Source organism: Zalophus californianus, chromosome 12 (genome assembly GCF_009762305.2).
Source record: "Zalophus californianus isolate mZalCal1 chromosome 12, mZalCal1.pri.v2, whole genome shotgun sequence".
NCBI classification, from domain to species: domain Eukaryota; kingdom Metazoa; phylum Chordata; class Mammalia; order Carnivora; family Otariidae; genus Zalophus; species Zalophus californianus.
In genome coordinates this window covers 93,853,122-93,880,391 of record NC_045606.1, presented here as the reverse complement: position 1 = coordinate 93,880,391, position 27,270 = coordinate 93,853,122, and the positions used below count along the sequence as shown (strand labels likewise).

General features: G+C 40.6%; 1 protein-coding gene across 3 annotated transcripts in view; it reads right to left on the bottom strand.

Moving 5' to 3' along the window:
- Positions 1-4,936: 4,936 nt before the first annotated feature.
- The window catches only part of MGAM (maltase-glucoamylase), an 86,437-nt gene continuing 64,103 nt past the window's right edge, over positions 4,937-27,270 (bottom strand). For all 3 annotated transcript variants that reach the window (XM_027575002.2, XM_027575001.2, XM_027575000.2), the window contains exons 35-48: positions 25,772-25,906; positions 25,214-25,301; positions 24,268-24,406; positions 22,607-22,740; positions 22,444-22,478; positions 22,234-22,350; positions 18,688-18,836; positions 17,987-18,071; positions 17,110-17,166; positions 11,279-11,403; positions 10,151-10,239; positions 8,810-8,859; positions 8,046-8,216; positions 4,937-5,895 (exon numbers count right to left, since the gene is read on the bottom strand). In XM_027575002.2, coding sequence (XP_027430803.1) covers positions 5,818-5,895; positions 8,046-8,216; positions 8,810-8,859; positions 10,151-10,239; positions 11,279-11,403; positions 17,110-17,166; positions 17,987-18,071; positions 18,688-18,836; positions 22,234-22,350; positions 22,444-22,478; positions 22,607-22,740; positions 24,268-24,406; positions 25,214-25,301; positions 25,772-25,906 — 1,452 coding nt within the window. In that variant the 3' untranslated portion in view covers positions 4,937-5,817. The remainder of the gene's footprint in view (positions 5,896-8,045; positions 8,217-8,809; positions 8,860-10,150; positions 10,240-11,278; positions 11,404-17,109; positions 17,167-17,986; positions 18,072-18,687; positions 18,837-22,233; positions 22,351-22,443; positions 22,479-22,606; positions 22,741-24,267; positions 24,407-25,213; positions 25,302-25,771; positions 25,907-27,270) is intronic.

The following is a 27,270-nucleotide window of genomic DNA, read 5'->3' as shown; positions in this document are numbered from 1 at the left end:
CTACCGCCACTTCCAGAACGCCCCTCGGGAGACACTGGCACAGACTGTGCTCGCGGAAGTACCCACACAACTGGTCTCCTACTTCAAGGCCCAAGGTTGGGCCCCATTCAAGCCACTTCCACCGCCAGCCAAGAGCCCTGCACAGGCTCCTCAGGCCTAGATTCCCTTAGAGGGTGGGCTGTGGCTCGTCCTCAGCCTTGTGTCCCCAAGGTCCCTGTGGGCATGGCTCAGTCCTGCACACATTGCCCAGTGCTGCACTTTACATTTTATACTTTTATATTTGCTCCTGCTGTTGCTCTTGATCCCTCCTGCTTGCCCCTGGAATCCTTCATTTAATAAAGATCAGTGAAGACCACTGCTTTGCCACCAAAAAAAAAAAAAAAAAAGAAGGTAAAGGTACTGGCACTTGGACCATATCTGCCAAGGCCAATACAACCTTGTCTTTGTAGGTATCTATGATAATTAATGTTATAACAAGGATGCTTTTAATAAGAAAAGGAATAAATTTTCTTCCTCTTAAGTTAAAGGGTTTCAGATTGTTATTTTTTTTTTATTTTGGCATACCTACAAAGAGATAAAGTGAAATTATGTGGTCTTGGGGAGAGAGAATATCTCAAAAAGACCAACCTTTCCCGTAATGCTGGCCAGGAGTTACAAGTGTAGGTCCATGTTACAAGGTCTGTTTCAAGGTAGCCACAAGTGTATATGGCTCCATGTGTAATTGTTCTTATTCTTTTCCCCAAGTTTTTATTTAAATTCCAGTTGTTAACATATGCGTAATATTAGTTTTAGGTGTACAATTAACTATTTTAATTTTTAATATGATAAATATCAATAGATATAACCCCATGAACAAAAGCTTTGGAATCCTCAATAATTTTTAAGAGTATAAAGGGGTGCTGGAACCAAAATATTTGTGGAACTGCTGATTTGGTGTACTGATTTTCAGATGTCTTAATTAAATATGATATATGAAATGTATATGATACATATATATATTCCACATGAATAAAAAATGTAAGTGTATATATTATATAGACTTTTATATATTAAGCATATATGTATATGTATATTACACATACACTTAAAATTCTTTTTTAAATTTAAATTCAATTAGCCAACATATAGTACATCATTATATTTTGATATAGTGTTCAACAATTTGTTAGTTGCATATAACACCCAGTGCTCATCACATCACGTGCCCTCCTTAATGCCCACCACCCAGTTACCCCATCACCCCACCCACCTCCCTTTCCACAACCCTCAGTTTGTTTCCCAGAGTCGAGTCTCTCATGGTTTGTCTCCCTCTCTGATTTCTTCCCATTCAGTTTTCCCTCCCTTCCCCTATGATCCTCTGTGGTATTTCTTATATTCCACATGTGAGTGAAATCATTTGATGTAATTGTGTTTCTCTGATTGACTTATTTCATTTAGCATAATACCCTCCAAGTCCATCCATGTAGATGTAAGTGGTAGGGATTCATCCTTTCTGATGGCTGAGTAATATTCCATTGTATATATGAACCACATCTTTTTTTAAGATTTGAGAGAGCGAGAGAAAGAAGAAGACAGTGAGAGAGAACAAGTGGGGAGGAGAGGAAGAAGCGGGCTCCCTGCAGAGCAAAGAGCCTAATGCGGGGCTCAATCCCAGGATGCTGGGATCATGACCTAAGCCAAGGGCAGATGCTTAACCGACTGAGCCACCCAGGCGCGCCATGAACCACATCTTTATCCATTCATCTGTTGAAGGGCATCTCGGCTCCTTCCACAGTTTGGCTATTGTGGACATTGCTGCTATGAACGTTGGGGTACAGGTGCCCCTTCTTTTCACTACATCTGTATCTTTGGGGTAAATACGTAGTAGTGCAATTGCTGGGTTATAGGGTAGCTCTATTTTTAACTTCCTGAGGAGCCTCCATACTGTTTTCCAGAGTGGCTATACCAGCTTGCATTCCCATCAACAGTGTAAGAGGGTTCCCCTTTCTTCATATCTTCACCAACATTTGTTGTTCCCTGTCTTGTTAATTTTAGCCATTCTGAACTGCTATAAGGTGGTATCTCATTGTGGTTTTGATTTGTATTTCCCTGATGACAAGTGATGTGGAGCATTTTTTCATGTGTCTGTTGGCCATTTGTATGTTTTCTTTGGAGAAGTGTCTGTTCATGTCTTCTGCCCATTTGTTGACTGGATTATTTGTTTTTTGGGTGTTGAGTTTGAGAAGTTCTTTATAGATCTTGGATACCAGCCCTTTACCTGTTATGTCATTTGCAAATATCTTCTCCCATTCTGCAGGTTGTCTTTAGTTTTGTTGACTGTTTCCCTTGTGGTGCAGAAGATTTTTATCTTGATGAAGTCACAATAGTTCATTTTTGCTTTTGCTTCCCTTGCCTTTAGACACATGTCTTGCAAGAAGTTATTGCAGCCAAGGTCAAAGAGGTTACTGCCTGTGTTCTTCTCTAGGATTTTGACGGATTCCTGTCTCACATTTGGGTCTTTCATCCATTTTGAGTTTAACTTTGTGTATGGTGTAAGAGAATGGTCCAGTCTCATTGGCAAAGAAGAAGTCAAACTCTCACTCTTTGCAGATAACATGATACTTTATGTGGAAAACCCAAAAAACTCCACCCCAAAATTGCCAGAACTCATACAGCAATTCACAACGTGGCAGGATACAAAATCAATGCACAGAAATCAGTGGCGTTCCTATACACAAACAATGTGACTGAAGAAAGAGAAATTAAGGAATTGATCCCATCCACAATTGCACCAAAAACCGTAAGATACCTAGGAATAAACCTAACCAAAGAGATAAAGGACCTGTACTCTAGAAACTACAAAACGCTTATGAAAGAAATTGAGGAATACATAAAAAGATGGAAAAACTTCCTATGCTCATGGATTGGAAGAATAAACATTGTTAAAATGTCTATGTTGCCCAGAGCAATCTACACATGCAAAGCAATCCCTATCAAAATACCACTGACATTTTTTGCAGAGCTGGAATAAACAATCCTAAAATTTGTATGGAATCAGAAAAGACCCCGGATAGCCAGGGAAATGTTGAAAAAGAAAACCAAAGTTGGTGGCATCCCAAAGCCTGACTTCAAGCTCTATTACAAAGCTGTGACCATCAAGACAGCATGGTACTGGCACAAAAACAGACACATAGACCAATGGAACAGAACAGAGAACCCAGAAATGGACCCTCAACTCTATGGTCAACAAACCTTCAACAAAGCAAGAAAGAATATCCAATGGAAAAATGACAGTCTCTATATCTAAAATTCCATATTCAAATAGAATTCCAGTATGTAACTGAGTAAATGACTGAAGCCAGGGTGGGGAGCTCAGATCCCTGCCAATCCACCTTCTTCCCTCTCCCAGAGAGCACTGCAGAGCCCCTTTCCAGAGTTTGGATATCACAGCTTTACTCTGACACTAGAAGTTTGCAGATGAGGAGGTATGATCCCAGAGTGACAAAGTGACTTAACCAAGTCCCTGACCCTAAAGATTGCTTCTGAGTTCTTTTCACTCAAATGAAAGCAGCAGAAAATGCTCAACCAGTAGATCAAACATATGTGATGGGGCGAAGCAGGATGCAACCATATACTTAGAGGACAGCTCTGCTCAGAAAGAGAAACTAAGGGAGCCACATACCCAATTCCTTCACTGACACTCTTCCCAGAGCTGCTAAGAATCTTTTCAGTCTTACACTGAAAGTCTTCATGTCCATAAGAAACTGGCTGTTTAAAAAAGTCAAAAGGATGAATGCGTTCAAGACAGGTGACTGACTGAGGCTTGGGAACTCTTAAAACTGTTACAGCTACATAGGGACCCAGTCACTAAACTGAAGTCTGGGAAGCAGACATGTCTTAATCTAGGAATTCTTGAATTGGGATCCCCAGAACTCTAAGGAGTATAACTCAGGGAATCTGCAAATATTGATGGGAAAAATACTTTTGTTCACTAATTTCTAACTGAAATTTAGCATTTTCTTAGATTATAAATGTAGACAGCAGAGCATAGTTGTGTTAGCAGTACACAGGAGTCTCTCAAAAATAGAATCACAGATATTTTCATATCACATATGAAAACTATAGTAGATATCTCAAAATATTGTTTATGCTGATCATCACATGGAAATTATGACATTATGAAGCCCACTGTTAGATCTTAATTATTTAATGTGATCATTAAAAATGCCTTATGTGCTGGGTGTTATACGCAAACAATGAATCATGGAACACTACATCAAAAACTAATGATGTACTGGATGGTGGCTAACATAACATGATAATAATTTAAAAAAAGCATGAGACTTAAAAAAAGATATAGTACTAACAATAAAAAAATAGAAAAAAAGAACAGGAATGGTAAAAAAAATGCCTCATGTGTTCCTATATTAAATTTTTTAAATATTCATATAAATGTATTTTAATATAATCGGATTTCTTTAAAATAGTATGCATTCCTGGTGTTTAAAAAAGAAAGAAAAAGACTTAGGGAAGTATATACACTTGTTTCCAATACACTCATTATTCAAGGAATACTAAAAGTAAATATGCATGTTGAACGCAAATAAGTCATTTCTTTATCCCAAATTTTAACCATCTCAGGTTTTAACCAATCGTGATACAAATTCTGTTTTTGCCAGTTGACATTTTACCAGACATTTTGGCAATTGCTACGATAAGTAAAACAACCACCACCACCCAAGTACAGGCTCCCACAAACCTGAATCTTAAGAAAAACCCATGCCAGAGGTATGAGAGGAAGGGTGGATAATCATAAATCTGATTGTTCCATCAGTGGGTTAGACCACAAGAACTCTGATGCCAAGGACAACAAGACCAACTTGCAAGGGTTTGCCCAACAAGGAGCCTTAACCCCAAAGGTAGGTTACCCAGGGTAAAAATATCATAAAATTCAAAATCTCTTGTAAATTTGCTTGTTTTATTTTTCTCTGGCATTTAAGTTGCATGCGTTTGTGTGAACTATGGTTATACATGTTAGGGACGGAGCACAGAAATAAGATTTTCACGTTTCGAAGCACACCACTGCAAAAATAAGTTACATTTTTTACATTCAAACTCCTTCCTTCAGTTTTGCCTGCTTCAACCTCATCCTCACCCCTATTCCCATATTCTGTATTCCCCCACCTGTCTTCTCACATTCACGTGAGTTGACTCTTCTTGTCTCCTTCCCATGAGGCTGCTATTCCTTAGATTTTTGTGTTTTCTTCTTGTCATGATCCTTTCTATCACCATCTTCTGTTTCCTCTCATCTTTCCTGTGTTTCTTTGCTTTCCCCTTATATCATGCTTGAGAGCATCGCTCCTCCTCCCCAGCCTATAGTTCCCCTCCCCTAAAACCAACTAGCAGACGTTCTTTCTGAATACTTTCTTGAGGCATTAGTCAACCCCAGGACCTGCAACTGTCCTGGCAAGTTTTTCTTGTGTATTTAGCAAGAGTGGGGCCCATTCCCTGATTACACTTACACACACACACACACACACACACACACACACACACACACACACACCCCTTCATCGTGGACCCAGTTCATCTTCAGTAGATATATGATGAGCCATCAGTACCATGTTCATCACACAGATAGGAAAACAACCCATCGATTTCCCACATTTCCCTATGGCCTATACCACAGGGCCAAGACACAGACAAAATATATGACAAAATTAACAAAATTCTTTACCCATACTGAGCATGAATGAATTCACAATACACAACAATTTTATAAGCATAAGATAGAAGTAGTTCCAAAGCTGTTTGTAATTAAGATCTTGCTCTAAAAATTCACAGAGTGCTTCTCCACGTCAGTGAAATGAAATTATGGAGGCTGATGTCTCTGCTGGTCACGTCAATGCTTAACACCTGTTGGGAACCAAAGGAAAGGAAGTGGGCATCTGGTGATTGAAATTTCTTGCACTAACAGGAATCAGGTAGAAGCCAAAGGTCCACATGCACTCTGCTACTTTCACAATTCACTGCCTAGCTGTAAGGCAGCCCTCAAGTTTTCAGGTGAGGAGGCTGCTTTTTGACCCCTTAGAGTACAAAGCTTGTTCAGTGATAGGGAAAAGACAACAGGCCCTAAATAATGCAATCGCAACCACTGCAGAGAAACAACTGCACAGAAATTTGGAGAAGATGTCTTAATTTCCAATCCTCAGAACCCTCTTTTGATTTCCTCCTTTTCCCGTTCCCCCATAGTGAGTTGGTGATTGCCCAGTGAAAGTTCAACAGTTCAGCTTTTTTTCTAGGCAGATGCTTTCCATAAAATGTCACTGCAGGTGCCATCACATCAGCTAGTGTGACAGTGCAGGAGTCGGTCAGCAACAAAATTGGGCAAAGTCCTTTAGGAGCTCTTGGTAAAGCTGGGGAAGTTGGTTGATAAGAAAGCCACAAATATGAGGAAACGAGTTAAAAAAATACATAACTGAAGGAAAACTTTTGTTTCAGGCCTTATAATCAGAAAGGATTATGAAAGAAAAACAGTCCAGGAAAAAGGAAGAAGCAAGCACACCCAGAAAGATCTGTTTACCACGAGGATAGGTGTTGGAAATGCCACACTGCATTGATCCCAAGGGGCAGGATTTTCCACATTTAACATCCATGAAATCAGAATGTGTCTTGCAGTCAACAGCTTTGGAATTACTGTGAGCCAAGCAACATTCATGACAATTGCTATTGTCTGTGCATGCATGAACTTCATTGCTATTATTGGTATTATGAATGGATAGACTACAAACCACTTAAGGATTATTTTAGGAAAGAATAGGAATCCTCGCTGATAGTAAGATCAAAAAAGTGCTAGGATGAAAACTTGTATAAAGCATTTGCTACATTTGAGAAAATCCCATGACGCTAGTGAAAGAATTTTTATGAAATGATATATCACCAATGCCTCTGATAGCACAGAGGAAATACCTTAACCTATTCATGCCACATATTTCTCTTTTAAATAATAATAAATAGGGGCGCCTGGGTGGCTCAGTTGGTTAAGCGACTGCCTTCGGCTCAGGTCATGATCCTGGAGTCCTGGGATCGAGTCCCGCATCGGGCTCCCTGCTCAGCAGGGAGTCTGCTTCTCCCTCTGACCCTCTTCCCTCTCGTGCTATCTCTCATTCTCTCTCTCTCTCAAATAAATAAATAAAATTTAAAAAAAAATAATAATAATAAATAATTTATATTTACATAAAATTTTGAATAATAAAAGAAAAATCTATGATACGAATTGGTTAAGGCATTTCTTTCTTTCTTAAAAAAAGATTTTTTTTTATTAGAGAGAGAGAATGAGAGAGAGAGAGCACAAGCAGGGGGAGGGGCAGAGACAAAGGGAGAAGCAGACTCCTTGCTGTGCAGGGAGCCCGACGTGTGGCCTAGGACCCTGGGATCATAACCTGAGCAGATGCTTAACCCACTGAACCACCCAAGTGCCCCAGGTTAAGGCACTTCTAATATTTCTTCACATTCAGAGTCTACCTCATCTAAATTACTTTGATGCAGATTTATCAATGTTCTTATGTCTCTACCCAATATTTTCCTCTGTATTATCACTAACATTGAAATGATATAAATCTTCATTTAAAGTAAGCTTGCAAAGCTCTCTGTGTGTTGAAAGTAGAAATTTTAAATGTTATGAAAGCATTGTGTCATACTTTGTAATCCCTTTTTCCTTCTTTGTGGAATAATGGGGCAACTTTAACTGATGGTGTCATATTTGATGGAATATGGTAGTTCGAGCTGTTTGGGAAGTAGATCTCTGAGGCGAGGTGAAGGAGTAAAGACAAAGTTCTATATAAATTTGCAGACAAGAAAAAGCACGGATCCAGACCCTCAATCCCAAATGATGCTAAGTCAGGAATTTTCCCTTCATCTCCATGCTGTCCACTGTTGGCACACTGAACACAGACAGCTTCTTGAAGGGCTCTGCAGGAAAAGCTGTCATTTGGAAGGGAGGTGGGCAGGAACTGCCCTAGCACTGGACCGGGAAATACCATTGGGACTTTTCACTGGCCACAAACCTGTGTCACAGGGTTGTTAGTGAAGTTTGGCGTTATCACCATGCTGCTCACAGAGATGCTGACACTGGAAATGGGAACACTGCCCACTCCCCAGATCTCAACGTAGCCCAGTTTCAATGGGTTTGAATCAGTGATGTATTTGTTGAAAATTATGTGATTCTGCATCATATTCTATCAGTTGGAGATAAAAAGAAACCAGAGGGGAAAAAAACATAAACAAAATCCATTTAAATTTTCCCAAACTTTTTAGACACAAATGCAGATCATGAAGTAAGACAATGTGAGAGTCACCATCTTGTGCCCTTGAATAATGCAGACCATGATTTCATCCCTCTATCTCCTGCTTCCAACTATCATCCAATTTTGCATTAGCTAAGCACCTGCAGTGTCTCTAGACTCACCCTGAACTCTAAGGAGACAAAGAGTCTCAGGTATCAGGAACCTTCTGTTCTACATGTAGAGATGTCACTGTGCAGACCATTCCAAGGCAACACAGGACTAGGGCTAGATAACATAAAAACAATCTGTCTGTCTGCACCTTGGTGAACTGGAAGAAGTTACTGATGAAATATAAATTGGTTTAATCACAGAAAACTTCCGGGAGAGCATACTAAATTTCCTTCTGAAGTCTACAGGAAGGGAAGGATGCAAATTAACAAGGGCAGGGAAGGGATTCTAGGCGGTTCTTTATGCCCTTACGATATCCAGCATCCAACTAAGCCAACAGAACTCTGTTCTCTCTTCACAGTATCAGTCACACTCACCTGGTTGGCAGAAAAGTTGGCCAGGTAATAGAGTCCTTTTCCATAAGTATCTGCAAACAAGCAACAAGGTAAGCGTGATCTGGAGCTGTGTTCTGAAATTCCAATTGCTTACTTGTTGAGAAAGTAGGGGTGATTTTTATTTTTCATTTCACTTTTCTTCTTCACAGAGTTTTGTGAGATCAGTCAGACTTTGCCCCCAGACTCCATTTACACAAAGTATTTGAAATGGGTGTGTACAGATGCATCTGTCTAACAGAGTCACCTCATAGAATGCATTTTCCTGACACCACTCTTAATCCGCTTCTCTTTCTCAAGGTCTACCATTCCCAACATCTTCCTAGTCACCTCAGAATTTCTAGATTCCTACTGCTAGAGGCACACATATGTGTGCATACGTGCATGTACACCCACATCACAAACATCAACACTGGTGTCTTGGTCAGCTTATTTTCAGAGGTATGAGGCACCCTTTTTAAAGGCAATCTCCAGAGACCAAGGAAAACCACAGAAAAGACTTCTTTGTCCTTTATCTTTAATGTATGCCACAGGTTCAGGGAGAATATGAAGCTTGGCATGTCTTGCATAGGCATCCCCACCCTACCTCCTACCTTTGGGGCTTGCTCACTCTTCCCCATATTCTATCTCTTTCTAATTCACTTACCACTCAATCAGAGGGCATTGGCTATCCTCTAGAGCTGTGCTGTCCAAGAGAGCAGCCACTAGCAGTATGTATCTATTTAAATTACAATTAATTACAATTAATTAAAATTAAAAAATTCAGTTTCTCAGATGTACTTGTCACATTTCAAATATGCAATAGTCACATAGGCCAATGGCTACTATATTGGGCAACACAGATACAGTCTGTTTCCATCGCTGCACTGGACAGCATTGGCTTAGACATAGCTAATGGAATGTAAGCTTTCCTCCCAAGATTTACCAGTTCCTGTAACCTCCGAGCGGAAAATCCCCTCAAATAAATAGCACAGTTGATAGAGGCATTGCCTTCCTTATTGTGACAGTAAACCATGTAATTAGAGAATGTGCCCTTGAACATAAACCATATGGAAGTATATCTCAGGTGGTTACTAAGAAACTTTCCCATTGGCCTCTATGCGGCTGTCTCACACAGTGAATTAGTATAGTTGGGTAATGGTGAGAGATTCAGAGCTACATTTCATTTACCTGAGGCATAAGGATCATATACAATAGGTATTGTGCACTTGAAATAACAAATGGCAATGTTTAAGAATGCAAAACTGTTTTAATGTGGAAAAGATAAAAAGCAGGCCTGTCCCTTAGTCAGTGGTATTCACACAAATCCAGGGCAACCCTACTCACCAATACTTTGCCCATCATCCCAGAAGAGCCAGCCATTAGCAGTTCCCTCATCATCCAAGGCAACCTTGAAGCCTATGAATTTCTGACGGCTGCAATGAGGTAGGAAAGATCAATTAGCTAAAAACAAAACCACTACCACAAACCAAGGGTTTTCACAGAAACATAACGGAAGTGCTTCATGGTATAAAGACTGGGTACTGGGATTCAAAAGACCTGTGATCTAGTTCTAGTTCTGATTTCAGGTCAGGAATGAATGAATGAATGGATGAATGAATGAATGAATTAGGAGAATTTTCCTTTAAGGCTCTAAAAGTACGACAAGAAACTACAAGCAAACTCACTGTTTCTGTGAGAAAAAACCTGATGTGATCTTTCTTTTTTCATGACCTAATTTCCTAAGCACATGTAGAGTGAGCTCTGTTTAAAAATGTCCAAAGTTCTTCAGTTTTTAACTGAATTTTTTGAATCAAATGAGTATGGCTCTAAGAATTTTAGTTGGACATCAGACAGACATGGATTTTAGTCCCTGCTCAACTACTTACGACCACTTGAAGACTCTCCTCGCTTGTCTATGAAATGGGGATAATCGTATTTACATCACAGAGTTTATTTTTCCCTTTTGTTAAGAAAAATAAATAATTTCCAAATAGAAACCTCCATATTAGTATAGATCTAGGCACAGAGCAAGCATTCACTTGATGTTAGCTATTATTAATTATTACATAGACTTAGGTCTAGAATTCTAAAGTCCTGTACGTGAGGAATCTCAGCCTCAAGCATCAGTTGCAATGAGGCTTACACAATTTTTCAGCAATGGTTTTCTTAGCAGAGTCAATTAAGATCCAGAGAGTCTTCTAAAACTAGTATGAATTGAATTGCTCCTTGTTTGACTTCCATTTCAGGTGTGATCAACTAGACCTATCATCTCACCCACTTAAATCTAAAATTGTTAATAACTGTTCAAAAAGTGCAAAGTCTGAAAAAGTTTAAAACACAAACAATCCAACAAACAAAAATCTGTAGCCAAATTCCTTCGGGGTCTGAGGGCGCTGCTTACAAATTGGCAGGCTTCACCAGGATCTGAGCTAACCGGCAGGTAAAGGAGGCTCCTTGTCCCTTGTCATTCACCTTAAGTGGGTGTTCTGTGCGGGCTCTTGCCAGGGCAGGATGTAGCCCCCACGGACATGAAGATTAATGTGGTTAAGAGGGGCCGCCAAGGACCTCCACTCTCCCCTTGCTCCAATGTCCACACCCTGTGGGCCAGAAGAAGACAAGACAGGAAGAGAACACACCTCATTGACCAACACATTTACTAGACAACTTGTCCGCTCTTCTGGACTTGGTGCCCGTCCATGACCCCTCAGCCCACAGCTGTTATTACACGTCTCCATGCTCACTCAGCTACTGTGTGGACTCTCACGATGCTGCTACAACATCATGTCAGCACCCCTTGTCTTCTGGGGTTTCTACTGTACATACTACATGAGATCGTAGTGTGGCTCTCAGCCTACCCTCATTCTACATCCTGTTTCTGTGTCAGAGAGCAGTGCTGCAGGAGGTTGAGCAAGCCTTTTATTTATTCCCTGTTGCCTCGTGATACACACGCTGCAATAGCATTTCTAGACCTTCCCTCACTTTGTCTCTGCTCCGTCTCCTGTCACTGCCCCCATTCCCCACTCCCACGAACTTCACTAAAGCAGTGACTCCCGCTTGATGGAAAGAATTAAAATGAGCTGACTTACTTTACAAATCCTTATCTTTAACTCACTACAACTTCCTTTATGTTTAACATCTTTATCTTGCCTCCTGTGTGACAGTTTCTAAGAAACCAGCCTTCCACGTTTCTTCAACCCAAGGCAGGGCTTCCCAGCTCCAGCACTGTGGACATTTGGGGCCAGATAATTCTTTGTCATGGGGGCTGTCCTGTGTTTTTGGGGATGCTCATCCGTGCCTATCCCCTAGATGCCAGTAGCACCTCCCCCCGCCTTGCCCACCACATGTGACAACTGAAAAGTCTCCAGACATTGCCAAATGTCTCCTGGTAGGCTAAATTCACCCATTTGATAATCACTACTTTAAAGGGAAGGAGGAAAGCTACCATAACATTCCTCTACTTCGGTCCCTTATGTTCTTCTTGGCCATAGTCTGCCTGTATGAACCGTAGGGGTGGGTAGGCAGAAGGAAGCCCAGTGACGGTTGCCATGCTCCCTGGGGCGGACTCTGCTTCATGGGCTTGCCTCAGAACTCCAAAGTCTACAGGATTTAATAAAAATTCCAGGCCTACATCTCTGGCCTTCTTCGGTTTTCTCACTGATAGCATGAGAAAATCCAATTATATGATCTCTAATGACATTTCACTCCGATATCTGATGAACACTGGACATTTCCTCCATTGGTTATCCCACCTTCAGGTGAAACCCAACACTTGCAAAACTGTCAAGTTATCTCTCTGCCAAATTCTTTATTTCTCTCAATGGTATTTCCATTCTACTATGCATTATGTAAATATGATGGGATTTTAATCTCATGATTTCATGTCTAATACTTGATTAATCACAAGCTTGTTTACTTTCCTTTAAATAGTTCCTGACCAGGCCAGTCTAACAAATTCCTGTTTAAACATCCATTAAGATATGACTATAAGGTAAAAATCTCAGAACAGCACTATTAAAATAAGAATAGATAACCCAAATGCCTTTGTAGGGGGGAATTTGCATCAACTGTATAGTCATTGATTACGACTGAGAAGTACTGTTTTAAAAACCCAACATATGTTCTACACTGTAAACAAAGAAAATGGCCACAAGTAGATAAAAACTTCGATCATACACATTGCCTGCTCTTAAGCTTCATAAAAATAGGTAATCAATAAGGTAAGTCAGACTAGTCCCAGGCCTCCCCCTTCCCGAATAAAGTCTACAAACTGCAGTGCCCAGAATGACAGAAAGGAGGGGGAATGGGGAGAAGACACTTCATAGCATGCTCAAGCACATAGGCATGTCTGAGACAGGCAGAGAGCTCTAGAAGGAGCTGTAAACTGCTGGTTTTGCACCTTATTTGGAGAAATTAAGAGTCAGCGCAGATGAAGACCCAGGCTTACTGAAGTAGACCCACTCTATAAAGCACATCAACCTGTCCTGCCTCGAGGCACCTGCCACTTCATAAAACAAGTGAGGCCTAAGGACCAAGCAGTAAAGAGTGCCTCTTGCTTCTGCTGGTCAGATGAGCACAGGAGGGACAGTGTGGGGATGGTAATTCAGAGCTACCAAGGCAGCTATGATAGGAGTCATGATCCTTGAGAAATGGGAACCACCAAGATAGGAGTCATACATTCTTCACCTATCCTTCACTCGAGGCATTTGCTAATTCCCAAGTTCCATTGTACAAACAGCAAAAAAATTGTGCAAAAAGTGGTAGTATAAGCTAAGTTGGACTTCCTTATGTTTTCTCCCCTGCTTTTCATCTTTGTTTTTTTTTTTGTTGTTGTTGTTCTATTTTCTGGGTGGTGCTATTATAATTTGTTTTTAAACAAAATTTTAAATTTCTGCATCATGCTTTTAATTTCCAAGGTTTTGTGAATATGCCTCTTTTATAGCATGCTTTCTTGTTTTAAGTATAGCTTCTTATCTCTCTGAGGATATTAATTTTCTCGCTAAACTTTTAAGTAACATAAGTATACAGCTCAGTACAATTTTACCGGTGAACGAACGCACCCATTAAGCCACCAACGAGATCAAGAAGTGAATATTACCAGCCCCCCAGAAGACTCTCTCATTCTCTCTCATAATAGTCACCACACTGAAGGCAGCTACTATTCTGCTTTCTATCACTTTGGCCTGTTTTTGAACTTATATGTCATACATGTTTTAACTCTGTTGTTTCAGGCCACTTGCGCTCAATATTATGTTTGTAATGTTCATCATTTTTACTTGTGTAGCAATAGTTCAGTACTTACACTAATCTATAATATTAGTTTTAAAAAACAGAATACAATCTATTTATCTACTTTACTGTTGATGGACTGTCAGTGGGACTGGGTGCTGATCAAACCTTTTTGGAAAGCAATCTGCTAATATCTGTCAAATGTTTAAATCCCAGAAATTCTACTGACAAAAGCTTATACAGAGATAAATGTAAAATGGTGTTTCCTGCAGCCTTGTACCATGACAATATAAAAAGAAAACAAGCAAACCTAAATCCTAAATGCCCATCACAGAAGTGGTTCGCTAAATGATTCTTTTTTTTTTTTTAAAGATTTTATTTATTTATTTGAGAGAAAGAATGAGAGATAGAGAGCACGAGAGGGAAGAGGGTCAGAGGGAGAAGCAGACTCCCCACTGAGCAGGGAGCCCGATGTGGGACTCGATCCCGGGAATCCAGGATCATGACCTGGGCCGAAGGCAGTCGCTTAACCAACTGAGCCACCCAGGCGCCCCGGTTCGCTAAATGATTCTATACAATGGAATATAATACAGTTGCTAAAAAAAAAAAAAAAAAAAAAATGGGAAGAGCTTCAAGTTCAAAGAATTCAAGTTCAAAGTTCTTTGATATACAAAGATCTTCAAGATGTATTATTAAGTGAATTAACCAAGAAGCCTAATAGTATGTACAGCAAGACACTATTTGTGTAAATAAAAAAGAACACACATACACTAATCTATGCACAAATTTTTATCAGCAAAAGTATATAACAGACTGCTAACAGGAACGGAGAGATAGGGAACATGGTGAATTTTACCTTCCTTTCCATTTTCCAATGCTTGTCCTTCAGGATTTTTACCAGAGGAGAGAGCTCTACCTTTCTGATGTATTTGTGGCACACTATATATCTTTCATGGTACCTTTCCAATCTTATATTCCCCCTGGTGTCTTCCATCTTTTAACCAGTACATCTGTATCTCTTCTTCTTCTAAATTTTGACACCATGTTTTAATATTCCACAGCATTCCTTATACTGAATAATGAATTTGTTCCTTTTCACATGATCAGATGGTAGACTAGGTCTCATACTGTATGTATATCCTCTAGAACTAGAATCGGCAAACTTTATCTAAAAAGGACCAGATAGTAAATATTTTAGGCTTTGCAGGCCAGATGGCCTGTGGTGAAACTACTCCACTCTGCTGTTGTATTGTGAGCGTAGTTGTTGTTAACAATAAGTAAACAAATGCTCATGACTGTGTTCCGATAAAACGTTATTTATAAAAAACACATGAACCAGACAGATGTGGCTGTGGGTGGTAGTTTGACAACCTCTGCTCTTGTAAAAAAATAGGTACCCAAACATGTGAAGATTGATCAAGGAGACACTACTCCATTAATCCCCACCACGGAATCTTCATTATAATTTAACAGCAAGACTATTTTTTTTCTAAATGGCTTGCTCCATCAACTTGAGGCTTCCTACGTGATTTTTTTTTCCTTTCCTTCCTCAACCAAAGCTCTTCTGTTTAAAAACCATGTATAAAATCAGCAATCTCCAAATTGTAAAGAAAAGACACTTTTCTTTACAAGCCCTCTCACTTCCCTTTCTTTCATGTAGTGCATACAATTATGTACATAAGCATTAGTGTTCACGACACGCAGATATCAGCTCCAGGTTCAATGGCGAACTCTATGGGGAAACTGTTGCAGTGTTCCAACACCTGGAGTTCAGAAAGGTGGCCTGCACCTGGGCCAGGATGGGATGAGAGTGAGACAAGTGAGGTGCCCAGGGGGCATAGTTTAAGGCGGTGCTGACTCTCAGGGTCATGCAAATGCCAGCTCAGGCCCAGGAAGGAGTACCTCTTTAAACGGCATGCCCAGGCACCTCACTTACTGCACCCTAGTGCTGGCCCTGCTCCAGGGAACCTCAGTGTACTCAGAATCACTGACCGGGAGTGAGTGGAGCGGTCAACATGCAAATTCAGGAACAAGGCTAGGTAACTTAAAAACAGTTGGCTGCCGCCTCCTGGAAAGCTCTGGTTGGGAAGCACATAGCCGAGTTTTAACGAGGGCCTCCAGAGGACAGATCCAGCCCAGCAAAAATAAAAGGGGTGGGGGGATGGAAAGGAGAAGGTGTCAGGGAAGGACTCAGGGCTCCCTGAGACAGAGGAGGAACAAGACTTCCATTGTCCCCGTCTGGTTTTCACCTAATCCCATCGCAAACCCACTGACTGAAAGGGCCAGAGTATGTTCTGCCTCCTGCCGTCCTTTTCCTGTATTTTGAGTCCTCTGCTTTGCTCTCCTCAGAAAAGTCGGAAGAGTAGGTTTGGTTATAGGGAGAGGAAACACCTCCTTTGATTCTTCCGCAAGAATCGAAGCCTGACTTGTGTCCCTATAAGAGTACATGGCCCTGAGGTTGCTTTGAAAGGCCCTGTTTTTCCAGCTGAGTCTCTGGCGCTCAGACTAGACTAGAATGTTCTAGGACGGAGAATGATGTATTCATCTTGCATTTCGAAATGCACTTGTGTTGCTCCGGCACACAAGGGTTGGGTCTCATACCTCCGAGTGCATTTTACACACCGCCTAAGACCAGGCTTACCTCAGGAGATTACATTTAACAGCTCCTCCTGGAGCATCTATGCTATAAAAGGAGATATTTAACAAAAAGACAGAGAGGAAAGGCCCCTTTGCATATGAACTTACAGTCTCGTGAGGGATGATATGAACAAAAACTATAGTTTACTGTACAATTTCAAGTGTTTACTGGTGTTGCCATTATATGCCACTGTGAAAGATGAAAACTAACACAACCATAACACTCACAAAATACGTTATTTTATAACAATTCTGTGAGGGACGTGCTCTTATCCTACACCTAGAGGTGAATAAACTGAGGCTATAAGGTTAAAATGACTTGTCCAAGACTACACATCAAATGAGTTACAGTGCCAGAACCTGACCAGTGGTGTGTCAGATTTGGAAGCCCGTGCACACTACCATTTTCCCAAGTTGTATAAATCATCAGAAAAACTTACCGTGTAGTAATCATACCAGCGGGCTCTAGGGAAATACGCAGTGACATTTCTGGCATTCTAAAATTAAACACAAACAAGGCTTGGGAGGTAGGCTCTTCTATCCAGGGCAGTGTAACCAATTTGTACAGTTAAAGGGTCAAAACAATAGTATTGGCCTTGGATCCACATGCTCATCTTTTTAGAGGTCAGCAATGTTAGGGAAGCCTTTCTTCCCTACCCTTTTGGCAAATGGGAGATTTGCCTACCCAAAATTAATGGTTTCCCTAAAGCCCTTTGGGAGAAAAAGTCATCATTTGCTTATAGACTCACCCCCTCTCTAAAGAGACAGACTCAGGTTGGGTCTGGAGCAGAGGAAAATTTTGCAGATTTTATGGTGCCAGTACCTCAGGGATTATGATTAGAGCAGTAAGTTTTGGAGAGGATGCAATTAGCTGGTATTTTAATCAGAAGCCTATACATCAACAGAAAAAGTGAAGAAATGGCTCTTCCTGCATGAGAACATCTTATAGAAGGAAGGGAAGTGCTAGCCAGAAACAAGATTATACACATTGGTATAAACAATCCTGTAAAATTTGTTTCTGACCCATACTCCTTATTTTAGTTAAGAAAGAAATGATTCTATCTTGAAATATATCATAAGGTTCTTTCCTTCCTGATTATCCTATGAATCAGAATTTGTTATGCTGATTTTAAAGATGAGGGAGCAGAGGACCAGAGCACCTAAGTGACGGACTTCAGCTCAGAGGAAGAGGAAGAGACAGAAGTAGAGTAAGAGACCACATCTCAGGATCCCCAGCAGACCAGGCCTCTTCTGCTACCTCTAGTCTCTGGGCCTCATAACTCTAATTCTCTCTTCATCAGAGGTCTCCATACTCACAGGCTCCAGGACAGGGCTGACCAGGAAGGCTGGGCCCAGCAGAAACTGCCTGTCTACATCCCAGGTCACCCGGTCTGACACAAACCTGTAAAGAGAAACCAAGGTACCACAATCAGGACCCCAACAGGGCCTCAGGCCCAGACCCTGAAAAAACTCCTCGAGTTGAGATCAAAGTCAGAAATCCAGCTGCATTCTGAGCCTTCCTTTAACTCTTTCCCTAGGTCTCCCTTAAGCAGATACATACTTCCTTTCTGTCTGTCATGTTCTTCAAACCCCAGAAATGGTTGGATTTAGACATGTTCTCACCTATACATATCTTCATGTTTCTTAACCATGGCACGTTTGAAATGCGAGAAGGGCCTTCAGCCCTCATTTCCATCCCTCACATCTGGCCTTGTTTTGTGACCTGAGCTGCTACAAAAGATCAGCAGCTCTTCATATGCCCCATTGAAAAAGAAAGTATTCCATGCTATATTGTAATCACTTTGAATTTTTTTTTCATTCAGTAGCCTTTTATCGAGGACCTAGGACATGACTGATGCTGTGCTAAAAGGAGTTATAACATATGGTCTGCGCCCAGAAATCTTCTGGCAAAGGGCAATCATGTCTTTAATTTAATTTGGAAGCACTTTTTTTTTTCAAAAGCCATCACACAGAACGACATTATCCCGTAGTCATTGGGATGAGAGCTAGACACTCACTCGTGGAAAAGAGGCCGCACGACAGTGCTGCCCTCCGTGTGGGCCATGTGCATCAGGGTGTAGAGATACGGCAACAGGGTGTATCTGGTCAGCAGCACACTTCTGGAGATATCCACAAACACAGCATCCCAGGACACAGGGTCTTGTCTCTAAAGGAGAAAAGAAGAGTATTCAGAGCTTACCTCGGGGACCTGGGAACTTAAGGAAGTCACTGAATTCTTATTACAAATGAAGAGCATGCATAGCTAAACCAGAGTTGATTATAGATGAGCCTGAGAATATTCTTAATATACTGAAAGTCACTCAAGCTTTCCCAAGACAGCTGATGAAATTTCTCCGTAAGACATTCTTTTTGGGATATATTTGGTACAACACAGCCTAAAGAAACAAAAGAATCTAAAGAACACTGAGGAATCTGGTTCACTGAAACATGAGAAACTTTCCATGTACCTGTTAGCCATGGGTATGTCTTCCTGGAAAAATGTCTACGTGGTTCATCTACCCATTTTTAAATCAGATTGTTTGTGGGGTTTTGCTATTGCTTTGAATGAGTGCCTCATATATTTTGGATATTAACTCCTTATGAAATATATAGATAGATAGACGATAGATAGATATTTGGTTTGCAAATATTTTCTCCCATTCCATAGGTTGCCTTTTCATTTTGTTAATAGTTTCTTTTTTTTCATTATGTTCAATTAGCCAATTATAGTTAATTGTTTCTTTTGCTGTGCAGAAGCTTTTGAGTTTGATGTAGTCCTATTTACTTATTTTTACTTTCGTTATTTGTGCTTCTGGTGTCATATCCAAAAAAAAATCATTGACAAGAACAATGTCAAGGGGCTTTTCCCCTATTTTCCTCTAGAATTTTTACAGTTTCAAGTGCTACATTTAAATGACTAATCATTTTGAGTTAATTTTTGTGAGTGGTATAAGAGAGGGCTCCCATTTCATTCTTTGGCATGTGATTATCCAGTTTCCCAACAGCATTTATTAAAGAGACTCTTCTCTCCATTGAGTATTCTTGGCTCCCTTGTCAAATGGTAGTTCATAGTATATGCAAAGGTTTATTTCTGTGTTTTTGATTCTGTTCCATTGATCTATTTTTAGGCCACTAACATACTATTTTGATTACTATAACTTTGTAATATAGTTTGAAATCAGGAAGCATGATACCTCCAGCTTTGTTCTTCTTTCTCAGGATTGCCTTAGCTCTTTAGGTCTTTTGTAGTTCCATATGAATTTTAGGATTGTTTTTTCTATTTCTGTGAAAAATGCTATTGGAATTTTGATAACGATTGCATTGAATCTTTAAATGGTTTGGGGGTAGTATGGACATTGTAACAATGTTAATTCTAATCCATGAACATGGAATATCTTTCCATTTGTTTGTGTATTCTTCAATTTCTTTCACGTTATGTCCTATAGTTGTCATCATATAGATCTTTCACCTCCTTGGTTAAATTTATTGCTAAGCATCCTACTGATTTTAGATGCTACTATGAGTGGCATTGCTTTATTTCTTTTTCAGATATCTTGCTGTCAGTGTACAGAAACACAACTTATGTCTGTATGTTGACTTTGTATTCTGCAACTTTACTGAATTGATTCAGTCTAGTAATTTTTTATGATATCTTTAGGATTTTCTATATATAAGGTCATATGAACTGTAAACAGAGACAATTTTACTTCCTTTCTGATTTAAATGCCTTTCATTTCTTTTTCCTGCCTGACTGTTCTGGCTAGGACTTCCAGTACTATGTTAAACAGAAGTAGTGAGAGTGGGCACTTGTCTTACATCTCATCTTAGAGGAAATACTTTCAAGCTTCCACCTTTGAGCATGATATTAGCTGTGGACTTGTCGCATATGGCCTTTATAATATTGAGGTACATTCCTTCTATCCTCAATTTGTTGAGAGTTTTCATCATGGAAGGAGGCTATGTTTTGTCAATTTTTTTTTCTGCACATACAAGATTATCATATGATTTTTATCTTTCATTCTATTAATGTAGTGTATCACATTTATTTATTTGTGTACGTTGAATCATCCTCACATCTGAAGTTAAATCTCACTTGATCATGGTGTATGATTTTTTTCAATGTGTTGAATTTAGTGCTAATATTTTGTTGCAAATTTTTGGATCTATATTCACAATATTCACAAGGGATACTGATCTCTAGTTTCCTTGTAGGGTCCTTATTTGGCTTTAGTATCAGGGTAATGCTGATCTTGTGAAATTAGCTTGGGAGTGCTCCCTCCCCCTCAATTTTTTGGAAGTGTTTAAGGAGGTCTTGGTGTTGATTCTTCTCTAAATTTTTGACACAATTCACCAGGGAAAACATCTGGTCCTGGGCTTTTCTTTGTTGGGGGATTTTTGATTACTAGTTCAATCTCCTTATTCAGTATTTATCTGTTAAACTTTTCTATTTCTTCATGTTTCAGTCTTGGTAGGTTGTATGTTCCTAGGAATTTCTTCATTTCTTCTAGGTTTGTCCAATTTGTTAGTTTATAATTGTAGTCTCTTGTGATCTTTTGCATTTCTGTGGTATCTCCCTTTTTCATTTATACTTTTCTTTATATGAGCCTTCTCTTTTTTTCCTTAGCAAATCTAACTAAAGGTTTGTTAATTTTGTTTATCTAGTCAAAGAATCAGCTCTTATTGATCTTCTCTATTGTTTTTCGGGTCTCTACGTCATTTATTTCTCCTCTGATCTTTGTTATTTCCTTTCTTTTGCTTACTCTGGGCTTACTTTGTTCTTCTTTTGATAGTTCCTTGAGGTGTAAGGTTGGGTTGCTTATTTGAGATCTTTCTTTCTCTCTCTTTTTTTTTAATGTAGGTGTTTATCACTATAAACTTCCCCGTAGAAATGCTTTCGCTACATCCCATAAGTTTTGGTATGTTGTGTTTCCATCTTTATCTGTTTCAAGATTTTTTTTTATTTTTTTCTTGATTTCATCTTTGACCCATTGGTTATTTAACTTCCACATATATGTGACTTTTCCAGTTTTCCTCCTATTATTGGTTTCCAGTTTCCAAAGAAGACATACAAATCGCCAAAAGCTACATGAAAAGATGCTTAACATCACTCATCATCAGGGAAATGCACATCAAAACCACAATGAAATATCACCTCACATCTATTAGAGAGCAGAACGGTGGTTATCAGGGGCTGGGGGATGGGAGAAATGGGGAAGTATCAGTCAAAGGGTACAAACCTCCAGTTACAAGATGAATATGTTCTGATAATCGAATGCACAGCATGGTGACTATAGTTAACAATACTATATTATATAGTTGAAAGTTGCTAAAAGAGTAAATACTAAATGTTCTCACCACAAAAAAGGAATGGGAATTATGTGAGGTGATGGAGGTGTTAACTAATCCTGCTGTGATAATCATTTCACAATTCATAAATGTATCAGATAAAAGAACAAGAAACATGTGGTTTGATGGTTTTGAAGATGTCACAGAGAATATAGCTCAAATTTGGAGGTTGTATTCCTAGTGACACAACACTTTTGAGCTAGAAGCTAACATCCTACCCTGGTCCCAATGGTGTTGTGGTTCCTCGAAAAGGGGTAAAAGGCCCCCAGTTGCATCCAGCGAACACACATCTCATATTCAGCATCTTGAAAGAACCCACAAATATCTGCTCCTGTCTGAAACAAGGTAGAATAAAACAAACCTGTTGGTGATTTCTGAAAGATGTCACTACATGCTTGGGGATTAGAAGTGATTCAAAAGACACTTACATAAGATATGCCAAAGAGGCTGAACTCCATCATGCCTGCAATGAGAACTCAGCTGTGTCAGAGGTGGCACTTGTGATCTGCCTCCTCCTCCCTCAAGAGTCCTTTATCTAGGGTCCTGATCCCCTTCCCACCAGAAGAGGTCCCTAAGGAGAAGCCCACACACCAATGATAGACTTCTTCAGCTGGTCCCAGGCAGCTGTGTTGTCGCCCAGCCAGTGACCTCCCCAGCGGCCAGAAGAGGGGAACGTGGAGCGGGTGATGACAATGCCTCTCTGTCCCGTCACCTCCTGCACAGCTCTGGTTGGAAGGCAACAAGCAAGTGATTGGGGAAAGATCAGGGGAGGAAGGGCCACAGAGCTTCTCCTCCCAGAGTTTTGGAGCCTAAGGCATGGCAACAAAATGTCTCCTGCATTATTTGGGGAAATATGGAAATCTGAGCCATAATGAAGTCCCCACTGACTGACCCTACACAATAGAGATGATAGTAACAGTTATGCCTTAACGTAGTGTTTCACAGTGCTTTACAACAAACTTTGTAATAAACCTACTGGATCACCTAAAAATCATGACTAATCACTAAGTCTTACCACTTCTTTACTAAGTACTACGTTTTTATATTTGGGGAGAAAGAAGATGAATTTCTTTATAAGGCCTTCCTTAAGATAACTCTTATTATTCATTAAGTTCACAAAATGGGACAGCACTAATTTGGTAGAACATCAGTTCGCTCTCCAACAAGAAAGGAAGGAAGGAAGGAAGGAAGGAAGGAAGGAAGGAAGGAAGGAAGGAAAGAAAGAAAGAAAGAAAGAAAGAAAGAAAGAAAGAAAGACAGAAAGAAAGAAAGAAAGAAAGAAAGAAAGAAAGAAGGAAAGAAAGAAAGAAAGAAAGAAAGAAAGAAAGAAAGAAAGAAAGAAAGAAAGAAAGAAAGAAAGAAAGAAAGAAAGAAAGAAAGAAAAAGAAAGGAAGAAAGAAAGAAAAAGAAAGGAACAAAGAAAAGAAACAAAGAAGAGAAAGAAAGAAAGAAAAAGAAAGGAAGGAAGAAAGAAAGAAAGAAAGAAAGAAAAGAAGAAAGAAAGAAAGAAAGAAAGAAAGAAAGAAAGAAAGAAAGAAAGAAAGAAAAAGAAAGAAAGAAAAGAAAGAAAGGAAGGAAGGAAGGAAGGAAGAAAGAAAGGAGGGAGGGAGGGAGGGAGGAAGGAAAAAGAAAAGAAAAGGAAGAGAAAAAGAAAAAAAGAAAGTCCAACAGAGATGAGTCACTTTTGAAATAAAAGAAAAAGGTAGCCAGTGCTCCGCATTCCCTTCCCCTCTTGTAATTAATTATAGCATCAGCTGCACTGTGTGATCATTGCTTCTGTCTGCGTGTGTCTCCTCCACAAGGACAATCAGTCTCTCCCTAGCAGGACCATGTCTTACTTAAACCTATCCTTCTTTTTTTTTTTAAGATTTTATTTATTTATTTGTCAGAGAGAGAGAGAGCACGCAAGCAGGGGGAGCGGCAGGCAGAGGGAGAGGGAGAAGCAGGCTTCCTGCCGAGCAAGGAGCCTGACACAGGGCTCGATCCCAGGACCCTGGGATCATGACCTGGGCTGAAGGCAGATGCTTAACTGACTGAGCCACCCAGGCGCCCCTAAATCTGTCCTTCTAACACTGATCATGGAGCCTGGCTCCATGTTCATGTTTGCTTAATAAATAAGAATTGTGACATAGTGGTGATTAAAATCTTTTAAACCCTTGAGAGGGGGCATGCAAGGAAAAGCAGGGTTCCTTCATCAGTCCCTGGCTGTCCCTGCAGGTCGGGTGGACCAGAGAAGGGAGAAGGTGACTCACTCGTAGGTGGGTCTGGTCTGGGCCCATCCGTACAGGCTGTGAACGTCGTAGTGCCGCACCCGCGAGCCATCTGGCAGGACCTGCTCGCTCTCCATGCACAGGGTCTTGCTGCTCAGGCCCCTGTCCCTGGACTCCAAATCTGAGCGGAAAGAGCTAGTGATGTAAATGCCATGCCTGATCCTGTTATCCCTGACCTCTCTTTAAGGGATTCGACACTGGATCTTAAGACTAATTTGACCTGTGCATGGGTCCCTCTCTTCTTCAGGGGCATGGGAATGTGCTCGGCTCTGAGCTGCAATGGAGCCCAAAGGTGTTTTCAACATCAAGTCCCCTGCAGGGTTCTCCAGGAGAAAGCAGGGGCAAGGGGAGGAAAACACAGTTGTCAAACACCTATTTGACAGGATGCAGTCTAAGCGTTTTTCTTATAAATCATTTCATGTAATCCTTATCATAACTCTATAAAAGAGATAGCATTATCTCCCTTCACAATTAAAAAAAAAACAGATTTGGAAACATCAAGTAATCTATTGAAGGTCACACAATTCATAGTGAGTTTAATTTCTGGAGCCAAGATATGAACACAAGTATAACACCAAAGTCCATTGACTCCATGATAAGGAGAAGCTGCTACTCTCCACCCACTGATGACACAATTCCCGTGGAGGAATTCACAGAGGCCTGAAGAATTAAGAAACTTAGTTCCAGAATCCTTTGGAGACATAACCACTGTTAAGTGTTTTCAGAACAAATTTGAGAAATTCACCCACCAGGGCCAGTAACTTACACACACTCAACTGGATAAAGTGCTTGATGTGTATTTGTCTTTGGCCCCCTAAAACCACGGCACCAGTTAAGATGTGCAGGGTAAACCCTGGCTGCTGGGCTCTTGTAGGGATCACTCCTCGTAGCCATGGTTCTGCCAACAGAGGAGATCAAGGGCTCTTACATGGCATATAGGGAGGGTGGTTCAGAGTGGCATCCTTGCAGCCTGGAGGAACTGCTCCATTCACAAAGCTCGCTGGCTCATTCATATCCTAGAAATGTCAAACATAGATATATCTTACTTTTTCAAATCATTACATCCTGCCAACTCAGAGACAAGGAAGCAATGAATAAATCATTCACCTTCCAGCAATCCCATAGATATCAGCCCAGGGAGGCTCATCAGATCCAGCTGAGAATTGACTAGAGAGATCAATTAAGCCCACAAGAATGACTGGCTAGAGGATTAAAAAAAGAAAAAAATTCTCCCTCAAGGTATGAGGCAAGGCTCAAGTCCAAGAAATTCCCAGTAATCACGTTGGTGTTTTACAGCAGGAACTTCAGGCAAGGTATAAGATACGAGGAGTATCAGGGATGTTTTACTTCTGACTGGAGGAATTGCAATCAAGATGTGTCCAAAGTCTTCCTTGGAAAATTATTATCCCTCTTGATTAAAGGTCATGATATATAATCTCAGAAGATAGAAACACACCCACCCACAGACACAAACTCCCACACTCACAATCCACATGCCGTCAAATTTCAAGCTCCTCTCTGGATTCTGTGGATTGGTGTAGAGTTCTTGCAACTCCCTCTTCCACCACGTGGTAGTTGAGTTACGGAAAAAGTCGGGAAAGGCCACATAAGCTCGGTATAGCTGTAAAAATTAAATAGAGTTTATTGGTCCCCCCAAATTGTATTAGACAGCAAACAGACATTTCCTGAGAGCCTAACTCATGCACACCCCTGTAATGCATGATGATAGATAATCCAAACAGAGCCTAAATAATGTTTGCGGCTTACTTGAAATATAATGAGTGCACAAAAGAGACATTAGCACAAGTTAGACATCTACTTAGCATCTGGAAAGTATCCATGGACTGTCTTCCTCTTTGTATCAACATGAACGGTAGCAACCAACACCCTAAACTCATTGTTTCACGCACTAGATGCTTAACTTTCAACCTCTGTCCTGCCATTTCCGAAGCTTGACTCAGAGACAAAGCAGGGGCCAGGGAGAGACTTCAGCTTGAAAAACATCAGATGGACTGTCAACAGGATGGAAGGCAACATCCAGGCAATCGTCTCCTGTCTCATTCCCACTGGGGAAAGGAGGTGAGGGGTGAGACATCTCACTAGTGTGCATGTGTTTTCTGTAGTTTCAGAAATCACTGGAAAACTGCACTTGTATGTCAAGTCGCTTGGGAGGAGCTAAAGAGGACATTTTAACACTGCTCCCTTCTCCTTGTCTTCCCCCAAATAATAAAAGCTGTGTCTTTATTTTAACCTGGATCCAAAGCTTAAATATATTATAAGGATTTTTGAGAGCAAGGACCTTGTCTTATACTCTTGTGGTTGAGCTTTGTACTCTCCCACAGTGCTTAGCCTCACACGTGATGTGAAATAAATGCTCAGTGCATAATTGTGAATTCACACCTCGGGGCAGCAACAGCAAATATTTTTAAATTTCTATACAGCCCATGTTGCTTGTGATGGAACTTCATGGTTCTTTGTATGTCCCAGTAAATAGGTTCCTCTGTGTTCCTCAGTGCATTTTTTCTTTAAGATTTTATTTATTTATTTGACACACAGAGAGAGAGAGAGCACAAGCAGGGGAAGAGGCAGGGGGAGAGGGAGAAACAGGCTCCCCGCTGAGCAGGGAGCCCGATGCGGGGCTCGATCCTAGGACCCTGGGATCGTGACCTGAGCTGAAGGCTGATGTTTAACCGACTGAGCCCCCCAGGCGCCCTGGAAACCTCCAGTTCTTATACTCAATAGACAAAAGGCAAGTAGGAACCCATATGTCCAGATAAAAGGCAAAAAAGGAACACAAAGAAGAAAACAGAAACGGAACAGAATGCAGGGATCCAGCTCACAGAGAAGTGAGGGGTAGTGAACCACATCACTGAGAATCTCTTAAAAGGGAGGCACCCCGAGATGCCTTTTTGCTAGAAAATAGGTGTAGAAACATGGAGCCAGAGGAAGAGAACCTTTCACCAGAAAGAGAGCTCTAGCTCAGGC